The sequence below is a fragment of the Eptesicus fuscus genome, chromosome 20 (genome assembly GCF_027574615.1).
Source record: "Eptesicus fuscus isolate TK198812 chromosome 20, DD_ASM_mEF_20220401, whole genome shotgun sequence".
In the NCBI taxonomy this organism is placed as follows: domain Eukaryota; kingdom Metazoa; phylum Chordata; class Mammalia; order Chiroptera; family Vespertilionidae; genus Eptesicus; species Eptesicus fuscus.
In genome coordinates this window covers 38634956-38646666 of record NC_072492.1, presented here as the reverse complement: position 1 = coordinate 38646666, position 11711 = coordinate 38634956, and the positions used below count along the sequence as shown (strand labels likewise).

At 42.8% G+C, this 11711-nt stretch overlaps 1 protein-coding gene across 1 annotated transcript; it reads left to right on the top strand.

Annotated features, from left to right (window-relative positions):
- The first annotated feature begins 46 nt into the window (after positions 1-46).
- On the top strand, positions 47-1504 carry ZNF830 (zinc finger protein 830). The gene has a single exon (XM_008153669.3). The coding sequence runs from the start codon at positions 55-57 to the stop codon at positions 1165-1167; it is 1113 nt and encodes a 370-aa protein (XP_008151891.2). The 5' UTR covers positions 47-54; the 3' UTR covers positions 1168-1504.
- The last annotated feature ends 10207 nt before the right edge of the window (positions 1505-11711 follow it).

Sequence of the window (11711 nt, the reverse complement as noted above, 5' to 3'; positions counted from 1 at the left end):
TCATCGCGCGTCGCCGAGGCGGAAGCCAGACTCGCCTTGGGTCAGGTCGCAAAGATGGCGTCCTCCGCTTCGGCTCGGCCTTCGGCCGGAAAGCGAGTGGTGAGTCAGGATGAACTGCGGCGGTTGATGAAGGAGAAACAGCGTCTGAGCAGCAACAGGAAACGCATAGAGTCTCCCTTTGCGAAGTACAACCGTCTGGGGCAGCTGAGCTGTGTCCTGTGTAACACCCCGGTGAAGAGCGAGCTCCTGTGGCAGACTCACGTCCTGGGAAAGCAGCACCGGGAGAGAGTGGCCGAGCTGAAAGGCGCCAAGGAGGCCACCCCGGGGCCGTCCGCCAGCGCAGTGCCTCCGTCTGCCAAGAGGAAGGCGCCGGACTCAGACAGCCACGATGCCAAAAGGCCGAAGGCCTCCCAGGTGCCTCAGGTACAGCCCTCCACGTCCGCTTTGCGCACCAACGTTGACAAAGCGGGAAAGGAGTCCACTAGAGCGACCCCCGGTAAGGCTTCGGCACTCGGTTTACTCCCTGATTATGAAGATGAGGAGGAAGAGGAGGAGGAGAAGGGAGGAGAAAGACCAGAGGGGGACGCCAGCACGCAGCCGCCCGACACACAGGCCAAGGAACACTCGCTTTCCTCCTCGCTGGAGGCAACAGGTAGTGGGCTGCCAAGAGACTTCGCGACTACAAATCCTCCCAAGGCCCCTTTAATTCCTCATTCAGGGTCCATTGAGAAAGCAGAAATACACGAGAAAATAGTGGAAAGGAGAGAGAACACTGCGGAAGCATTACCGGAAGGTTTTTTTGACGACCCTGAGATAGATGCGAGGGTGCGAAAGGTGGATGCCCCAAAGGATCAGATGGACAAAGAGTGGGACGAATTTCAAAAAGCCATGAGACAGGTCAACACCATTTCCGAAGCCATCGTTGCTGAAGAGGATGAGGAGGGACGGTTGGACCGGCAGATTGGGGAGATCGATGAGCAGATAGAGTGTTACCGTCGGGTGGAAAAACTGCGGAATCGCCAGGATGAAATAAAACATAAGCTTAAAGAGGTCCTGACCATAAAAGAACTGCAGAAAAAGGAAGAGGAGAATGTTGACAGCGACGATGAGGGAGAACTGCAGGATTTGTTGTCTCAGGATTGGAGGGTGAAAGGGGCTTTGCTATAGGATTTCAAGGACCCATTATTTCTAATACCTATAAAAAGTGCTGTCTCTCCATATACCGGTTACTCCATCTTGGAGGTTTGATAACCTTACGAGGTTGTTGCAGTACAATATGAGCCTGTGAAAATAGCACTTTGGAAAATTGGTGTAAAATATTTTTGAGGTAAAGTTTTGAAAGTTTTTCAGTGTTACATGTTAAAATGCTAACTTTTTCACATGTTTACGGATTTAAATGTATAATTTGGGGTTGGAAAATCTGTAAGCTGTAAATATTGTACATAGTTAAATATATATTTACTTAATTCTGTTTTGAAATTTACAAATTAATAGAAGTAGGACCAACAGACAAGCGTTTAGATGAATACCAAGTGTATTGGGAACCCCCCCCCCCCAGTTCAAACTCAAGAGGGTGGGAGAGCTTTGCGTTGTTTTTAAGAACACTACACATAGATTCCTAAGTCATTCACAGCTAATCGATTCTCTGTATTGTTTCTGTTTCAAACACATGCTGTAGAACATAGTGAAAAATATATGCCAAACATGACCAGCTTCCTTAACGCAAAGTTTGTCTCAAGTAAACCAATGATTCTTGGATGTAGGTGCACATGAAGATCACCTAAGAAGCTTTTTTCTTTAATGTTTTTTTTTTTTTATTATTATTTCAGAGAGGAAGGGAGAGAGAGAAACATCAATGATGAAAATCATTGATTGACTCCTGCACGCCCCCCCACTGATGATTGAGCCTGCAACCCAGGCATGTGCCCTTGACTGGAATTGAACCCCGTCAAAAATGAGTAGTAATAATAATAACCAAGGTTCATATAGTTCTAACAATATAGATGAGGCAGGATTCTAAGTGCTTTACATGAACTCAGTCTAGTTTCCTTTCCCTTATGGAGGAGAGGAACAGAGATAAGGTTTGAAAAAGCTTTGAATGCTAGATGAAAGAATTCTTCCTGTAGGCAATGTGGGAAAAGTGGAAGTTTTTGAGCAAAAAATTATATCTGCTAAAAACTTACGGAAGATGACTCTAGTTGCAGTATATACACTATAATGTCGTATATAATAGGGAATATATATTCTGTGTAGAATGGAATGAACATAAACAGGGGGAAAGGAAGCTGGTAAACTACTTCGAAACTAGATTTTTAAAGTATAGTAGACTTTGATTAAGTATGGATTGAGAGAAAAGGAATAGATTTGAAAGAATTTCACAGGAAGAGCTAACATTTCAGTTACTAGAAATGGGAAAAATGAGAGATAAAGATAGAATTGAAAGGTTTGGGGAGTTTTTTAGTGTATATGCCTAAAAGAAGTTATCTAACACTTACTGAGAATATTCATTATCTTATTGCTTTTGGTAGAAAGTCTGCTTTCTTGAGCTGTCAGCTGATTGGTGATAGCAACTTCAGTTTGATAACATAGAATGGGCATGCCTGCCTCAACTGTATGAAAGAAACCACTTACTCAGTTTTCTATCATTCATTGTTTATTATATCAAAAGAGGAGAAGGTACAAAGATGGGCTTGAATGGTTGGTCCAGTTCTATGTTGGCTTAAGCGGCGAGGCTAATGATCTAGAGCACTGTCCATTTAAAAATATAATGCAAGCCACATATTTTTTTTAACTTTTCTAGTAATTGCATGAAAAAAAAGAAATGCAAAATTATTTTTAATAAATTTAATCCAAGTATATCCAAAATACTAATGTTTCAACATGTAATCAATATTTCAATGCTAGTGAAATATTTTACAGTTTGGGGGTTCTACATTTATGAAATTTAGATGTGTCTAACACATCTCAGTTTAGACTGGCCACATTTCAAGTACCCACTAACCCTATGTAACTAATGGCTACCATAAAGGACAGTGGAGATTTAAAGAGAAAGGTATACAGGTGGAGCACTGGCTAGTGGCTTAGTGGTTAGAGCATTGGCCCATGCACAGAAGGGTTTCAGTTCAATTCCCAGTCAAGGGCATGTGCCTGGGTTGCAGGTTTGATCCCTGGCCCCAGTCGGAGAACATGCAGGAGGCAACCAATCAATGTGTGTCTCTCACATCAATGTTTCTCTTTCTCTTCCCCCTCCCACTCTGAAAATCAATAGAAAGATATCCTCGGGTGAGGGTTAACAAAAAAAAACAAAAACAGGTATATAGGTGGGAAAATTAAATATGCTCAGAGATAGTGGGCAGAACAATTTACAGTAGTGTTCATTCCTGACAATGGGAGTTATTGAAAAGGTAGATTATGAACCATTGTGGAGGCCCTCAACTGCCATGCTGTAAAAAGTTAGAACTTTCTCTAAGTTAACAATTGAGTATTCTTTTTTTTAAACAATCGCTTTATATATATATATATATATATATATATATATATATACACACACATACATACATATAGATTTTTTTCCCCCCCAGAGAGGGAGAGAAACATCAATGATAAGAATCATTGATCGGCTGCCTCCTGCACGCCCCCTCCTAGGGATCGAGTTCACAATTACAGGCATGTGCCCTTGACTGGAATCGAACCCAGGACCCTTCAGTCTGCAAGCTGACGTTCTATCCACTGAGCCAAATCAGCTAGGGCAACAATTGAGTATTCTTGAGGTTGTTGAGTTCTCAATTATAACACAGTTAAAGAAGAGCTTAAGCACTGCCAGGTATGTTACCACACACATAAACCCCATTGAGTTTTTAGGAAGTCCAAAAAAGCTCTCAAAATCTGCTCCCAGTGCATGAGTGATGGGGCCCTGACCAAAATCAAGTGAATCATTGTTAGATCTGAGAGCCATATAAACAGCTACACACATTGGAGAGCTCCTTTATACCTCTTAGAACTGTGTCAAATAGGTTTTGGCATTAGACTGAATACCACCAATGTTCCCAAATTGTGAGAATTAGTCCCAAGATTTCTTCCAGTTCCTTGTTCTCTTTTTAGAGAACCCCATAATTTAGCCAACAATACATTAGAATTATTATAAATGCTACAAAGGTAATCCTCTCACCCACTTACCCGTTTAATATAATTCCCTACTTGGAGAAGAAAAATGCTAATTTCCTAACTAGCCTTCAAATGTACATTTGCCCAGTGCCTTACAATCTACAAAATGCTTTCATTTAATGATGGAAGTAATGATTACTTTTTACATGCCAGGGAACAAAATAAGAGGCTGTGGAATTAAAATTGCATGAAAAAGAATATAATTTAGACCTAAAACCTTTAATAGTAGCAATTCCTAGATTAGTATGGAGTAACAGGAAGAACAAGAAAATTGGCAAGAGAAAATAAGATACAAGTTCAGTTTCCCATTCTAGCTTTTAATGGCTAGTGATCTTGATAAAGTCACCTCTCTGAATCTTAGTTTGCTACACTGTAAAATGATGATACCTCACAGGGTGTGGTGAGAATCAAATGACATGTGAAAGAATGGTAAAAAAAAAAAAAAAAAAGTAAAGACCAACCTGACTTGAAAGTCAGAACCAGAAAGAGGTTTAAAAATTTAATATATTTTTATTGCTTTCAGAGAGGAAGGGAAGGAAGAGAGGGGGATATATAGAGAGAAACTTCAATGATGAGAGAATCAGTGATTAGCTGCCTCCTGCATGCCCCCCAACCCAGAATGGAAGCGCTACCTCCTGGTTCATAGGTCAAGACCCAACCACTAAGCCATGCTGGCCAGGAATTAGAGCAGATGGTTTTGTTGATATTTAACTCTTAAATCCTTAATCTTGCCATGAGTCAAGTGGCATCTCACCTTTTAAAAATTTTTAAAGTTGCCTGTCTAAAGACAGAGTTGGCCTAAGTGCTGTTACTTTTGTTTGCAAGGTTTGCCCAGGAAAGTGACAGCTTTCTTAGTGTAATTATGAATAGTGTCACCTTTCACTCTCAATAGTATTCCTATTTAGAGAGGAGAAGGCCAGAGACAGACTCACCTAAAAGTTAGATATCAGAAAAAAACAACACTGGAAAGCCTTAATGGATGCAGTATATTTCCTGTTTATGATGCACCAATGGGCTAGATACTTGGCTGGATGTTGTATGGGGGGATTTGAGTAAATATATGTGTAGGAGTGATGGCTGGAAAGATGACTTTAGATTTCTTTTTAATACTAAGATCTAGTAGCCTGTATTATACCAGGAATTTAGAAACTTTACATTTGAATAGGGAGAAAGAAAAATCCCGAACTACATCCTATTTTCGATCTACCTTTCCTCCCTCAATGATCTCCATCCATACTCATGGGTTTAAATATCACCTATATATTGACGACTCACAATTTATAGCCCAAGCCTTGACCTTATTCCTGGGCGTCATCCTTCATTCCCTTTTCTTAGTCCCCAAATCTACTGCATTAGTTAAGTCCTGGCTGCTCTGCCTCTAAATATGTCCGGAACCTGTCCACTCCTTTCTGTCTCCACTGGTCCTAGCCATCCCACCAACATCTGTTGCATCAATTGTTGTCCATTTCCCCCTCTCTAGCCACAGTCTGTTACCAACAAAGTAGAGTGATCTTTTTAAAATTGAGGTAAGTCAGTCTGTCAAACCATTATATTCTTCCATCACACTTAGGGGGCGGGAATCCTGGTCCTTAAGCCTACTTGGTGCTCAGCAATCACTAATTCAAATGTCTACTACTTATGAACTAATGACCACACTCCCATTAAAGGAGGGTAGGAGGGGAAAGGCGAGCATAACTGATCTATGTTGAAACTAATTATCATTCAGGAATAGTGGCCTGGATGATCAAGTTGGTTTTTTGGTGTGTTCTGTGTTTGTTTTCTTATTTTTCAAGAACAATTGCAAGTCAAGATTGTTTTTGTTTTTAGTGAAATCTCAAACACGAGGTGGGCTGAGTGTGGTCCATGGGTCCCCACTTTGTACCTGTCTTCTAACTTCATCTGCTACACTCTTCCCCTTGATTCTCACTAGCTAACTTTCTTCTCCTCAGACATGCCATTTCAGGACCTGGGCCTGTGGCTCCCTCTGCTTGGAACCTGATTTCAAATAGCATGGCAGTCTTCTCAACGTTCACTCCTCAGCCCTAACGGCCCTTTCTCACATGACATAAACACCATCTTCCGACCTCCCATCACTCACATTATCCTATGAATTCATTAACTTAACACTATCTTAAATTAGCTTATTCATCTGTACATAAATTACGTTCCTCCCCCACCAGAATGTAAACTCCACAGGGCAGGTAGCTCACATGTCTTGTTCACAACTTAAAATAATGCCAGGCACATAAAAAAATAGGACTCAATAAATATCTGTGGAATGAATAATACCCACAGAGCTGAAAGTTGCTTGGAAAAGTGGTAAAAAGACCAACCTGACTCTTGGAAGTCGGAACCAGAATAAAAGTCCATTGAACAGCCTGAAGGACTTAGAAAGCTTTTCCTGGCACAGGAAGCCCTGACCTATTCTGAGGAAAGCAGCAGAGAGCATACACAGCAGGCCCTGGGGTGTCATGGGCCACCTCTGCATCTAGCAGCTAATAAGAATTCCTCATGGCACCAAACAAGCAAAGAGGGATGTCCATATGTCAGCGGGAGCTAGTGGGCAGTTCTGATTGCCTAGAGGCCTCTTAAGTGGAGAAGAGGAGGAATAAAGAGAATCAGTGGCAGAGTGAGATCAGAGTCAGCAAGTACACATTGCCTCCCAGCTGCTCTCAGTCCTCAGTCCCCTTCTCTGCCATCACCATTTTGTTTGGCTCATTTTGCCTGTCACTTGGCAGTCAAAGCTACTTCAGAGCCAGTCGCTGCACTCAGCCATCCTTCAATGAAAGCACTGCCAGTCTGTAGGAGGAAAGGGGTTCCATCTGGCTGCACGTCCACTTTACTAACAGCATTTGGCAGGCTACAAGCGCACTGGGGAGCCAGCGGTCACCTTTAGGGGAGTTCAGAGGACCACGCTGATTGGGTAGTTGATGATAGTGGCTATTGTTTTCTTTGTGTGTGTGTGTGTGTGTGTGTGTGCGCGCGCACGCATGTTTTGTTAACTCTGCCAAGAGTGATTATAAGAGAATATCAACCAAGGTTGTCAGATTATTAATAATAGTTACCACTTACTGGATTCCTACATGTGTCTGGCAGTATGCTAGGGCTTGCCATACACTCTCTCTGTTCCTCACAACCAACTTATATATAATATCTTCATTTTACAGATGAGGAAACATGCTCAGAAGTGAAGGAACTTGCTCAAAGCCACAATTCCAAAGTCCCTACTACTACCCTCATCATTATTTAACATGACTTTTATTTTCAAATCTCAACACCTCCAGAGTAAGTAAAATAATCATCACCTCTGACATTGCAGGAGGAGGAACACATAAGGCCAAAAGTGGTAAAGAATTATAAATTTATTAGGTCGTCTGGAGACCAGATGGGCTGAGCCCCAAAATGGTGCCAGCACCCGGGGACTTTATTTTATTTATTTATTTTTTAAAATATATTTTATTGACTTTTTTACAGAGAGGAAGGGAGAGGGATAGAGAGCTAGAAACATCAATGAGAGAAACATCGATCAGCTACCTCCTACTGGGGACGTGCCCACAACCAAGGTACATGCCCTTGACCAGAATCGAACCTGGGACCTTTCAGTCCGCAGGCCGACGCTCTATCCACTGAGCCAAACAAGCTAGGGCAAGTCAGAGATTTTAAAGGACTCTGGGTGGGCTTTTTCTGGGCAGAGAATTCTCTGGGCTGGTCCAGATCCAGGGGAGGGGGTGCAGGAGGGGATAATGGTCTTAGGTCAAGTGGAATGTGGTCTATGGTAAGTGAAAGGGAATGCTGGTTGTGATGTAGTCAAAAGGTCAGTTCCCAGGGGAAGGGGGTATCGATCCAATTACTTGATCAGAGCTAACAGCCTCCATTTTAGACATCTTTTCGAAGGTCACTCAGCAAATTCATTGCCAAAGTAGGACAAAGATGTAACTTGATTCCCAGTCCAATAGTCTCTCTACTATTTAATAATAAAATGTGGAAAATGAGAGCAGATCCCTCCAAATAGCAAGAATTAAAATTAAGCCCTAACCAGTTTGGCTCAGTGGATAGAGCGTCAGCCTTCGGACTCAAGGGTCCCAGGTTCGATTCCGGTCAAGGGCATGTACCTTGGTTGTGGCCACATACCCAGTGGGGAGTGTGCAGGAGGCAGCTGATCGATGTTTCTCTCTCATCGATGTTTCTGGCTCTTTATCCCTCTCCCTTCCTCTCTGTAAAAAAATCAATAAAATATATTTTTTTTTTAATTAAGTTGATGCCAAGTTTAAGGGTGCTGTTCAGAGACTTTAGCTGAGTTGGAACTCTCTGCCCTGCCTTCCCCTGTTTCACTAGCAATAAATTTTACTCCCAGTAGTCTCCGATGGGAGCAAGAATAATGACTTCATTTCCCAGACATTCCAACTGGGAAACAACAGTTACACCGTGCCCTGTGCTCCACCACTTTTTAACTACATGCCTTTGGGTAGGTTACTTCACCCTTCATTTCCTCAAGTACAAAACAGGGAGAGGAATAGTTTCTACCTTCTGGGACTACTGAGAGGATTAAATAAGTTAAATGCATGTAAGTGCTTTTATTTTTTTAAATATATTTTTATTGATTTCAGAGAGGAAGGGAGAGGGAGAGAGATAGAAACATCAATGATGAGAGAGAATCATTGATCGACTGCCTCCTGCTCGCCCCCTACTGGGGATGGAGCCCACAACCTCTGGCATGGGCCCTGACTTGGAATCAAACCTTGACCTCCTGGTTCATAGGTCAACGCTCAACCACTGAGCCACACCCACCAGGCATTATAGCTTTTTTTAAACAAACCAGTAATCTAGTAAGTAAACTGTTTTCCTGAGTTCTGTGAGCTTCTCTAGCAAATGAATCAAACCCATGAAGGGGGTTGGGGGAAGCTCTGGCCTATAGCTGGTCCGTCAGGAGCACAAGCAACATCCTGGACTTGGTGATCATCTGAAGTGGTGGGAATGGGTACTCTTGTGTAACTGAGCCCTTAACCTGTGGAGTCTGACACTAACTCCAGGCAGATAGTGTCAGAATTGAATTAAACAGCAGGACACTCAGCTTGTGTCACAGAATTGCCTGGTGTAGGAAACCCATGTCTGGTGTCAGAAGTTAAGGAGTATTCAGAGAGTGTTGTATGTAATGGAAATGGAAATGAGTTTCTTCCTTTACAATCACCAAGACCAAGACTGGAACAGGAGGCAGGAGAGGGAGGGCACATTGGGCTGCACAGCTGGAAGGCCTCAGTAGGAGGGCTTGGGTGGAAGCTCCCCGAGTAGGAGAGCAAAAGGGTAGGGGCTCTCCTGGTATAAAGGAAATGGTGTGAGGAAACGAGAGGAAGGAGTGTGCAACCTGATCTCCAACCTCTGCCACCACATCAGAGCTAGAAAACCAACTGTCACCAGTGATACCTAGCAACCAGCCCAGAGTCCAGTGGAAGAGGCAGAACTGAAGTTTGCTTCCAAATAGGGAAATGATGTGTAAAATACATCTGCCCTTTGAAAGTTATTAACCTGCTTCCTAAAAAATGTAACCATCAGGACTTCGCACCAGAAAACCCAACCTAGAAATTCAGGGGAGATGGTAGCAACTTTGCCTCTCTCACTCCATTTCTGTGACCTCAACCCTGCTCTGGAAGCCCCTGTCCCTGTGACATAGCAGCTATTCCCACAGGCATGCTGGACTTGACTCCTCTTTGCTCTGTCCTACCTCCACTGGCAGCTGCGGCACAAAGATAGTCACAGGAGAGACCAAGAAACCGCTCTGGTTAAGAACCAGCCTTGCTAGCCTTTATTTAAAAAGCTATGGGCTGCCCGGCCAGTGTGGTTCAGTGGTTGAGTGTCGAACTATGCACCGGTAGGTCATTGGTTTGATACCTGGTTGGGGCATGTGCCTGGGTTGTGGGCTCGATCCCCAGGAGGGGGCATGCAGGAGGCAGCCGATCAATGATTCTCTCTCATCGTTGATGTTTCTATCTCTCCTCTCCCTTCCTCTCTCTCTAAAAATTAATAAAAACATATTTTTTTTAAAAAGCCATGGGCTGATTTGAATCATACATCTTTCTACAGCTGTTCCCTTTTAAATATTTATCCTGGCAAACACCACCACCATTTTTTACAATGTATTTTAATTGTGTGTCTATTAAGCAAACCAAACCATAAAATCAGTTCTCGGTGTTGAGATTTACATGATTCATAGGCCAGAGCTTATTAAAAAGGGGATTCACTGAGAGCAAACTACCCTCACGAGTGTCCCGCATCGTCTCTCCAAAGGTCTGAAGCCTTTTCCCTATTCCTGCCTATGGCTGCCGAGCTTCCAGAATAGCATAAAAAATGAACAGAATCTACCCATTTTCCAGTGATTTTTTTTTTTTTCTTAACAATTCTGATGAATCTAAACTGGCAGTCATGTCATGCTACATTCCTAAAAGGGGTGGCCGAAGCTCTGAGCGGCTCACAAACAGGATCAGTGCCCTGGAGGATTTGGGATCTAGGTCTGAGGGAAGGACTTAACCACCTTGGGATTTTGAGTAGGAATTGACAGGCGGCATCCTGCTTATTTGCCATCAAGGTTGTTCTTGATTTGGATCATGAGTCTTCATCTAATAAATCTCTCCCTTCAAAAATGCACTCAAGAGGGGTGGGATGGGAATGGGGGGATGAGGACAAATATGTGACACCTTAATCAATAAAGAAATAAAAAAAATAAATTAAAAAAAAAAAAAAATGCACTCACACACAGATATATAGATAAACTTTCAAGAGGTTCAAGGACACCCCAACGCCTATCCACAGATCCCCTAGGGGTCCAGGAGCCTCACGTTTCTTACTTTGTTAGCACCCAAATGTCCCTTATTTCTCCCCTACAGTAGCCAACTTAACTCATGCCCCATTTCTCTACACAGCAGCCAGAGTGATAGCGATTCTGTTAAAATCTAAGTCAGTCCTGGACAGTGTGGCTCAGTGGGTTGAGCATCATCCTGTGCACCAAAGGGTTACTGTTAGATTCCCAGTCGGGGCACATGCCCAGGTTTCGGGTTCGTCCCCAGTCGGGGTGAGTGCAGGAGGCGGCTGATCGATGTTTCTGTCTCACATTGATATTTCTCCCTCTCTAAAATCAATAAAAACATTTTTTTAATATATCTAAGACATATCATGCTACTTCTCTCTTCAGTAAAATCCACTAGCTTCCTATTTCACCTTCGATAAAAGCCAACATCTTTACAGTAGTTTATAAGACCCTACAGGTATCTTGGGATACCCTGCTGACCTGCTCTCCAACTCTTCTCAACCTTGACTCCAGCTGCTCCAGCCACACCCACCTCCTTGCTAGCTCCCAACAGGAGACACATCCTGGCCTCTACTTGCTGCCCCCTCTACCCTAGAGCTCCACGTGGCTCGCTCCTTCATTCTTTCCAGTTTTTACTCAATTGTCACTGCATTGGGGAAAAAAGGTAAAAATAAAATTGAAATTAATTCTAATAACAGATTTTTATTTAACCCAATATATCCGAAATAATCACTTCAACATATAGTCA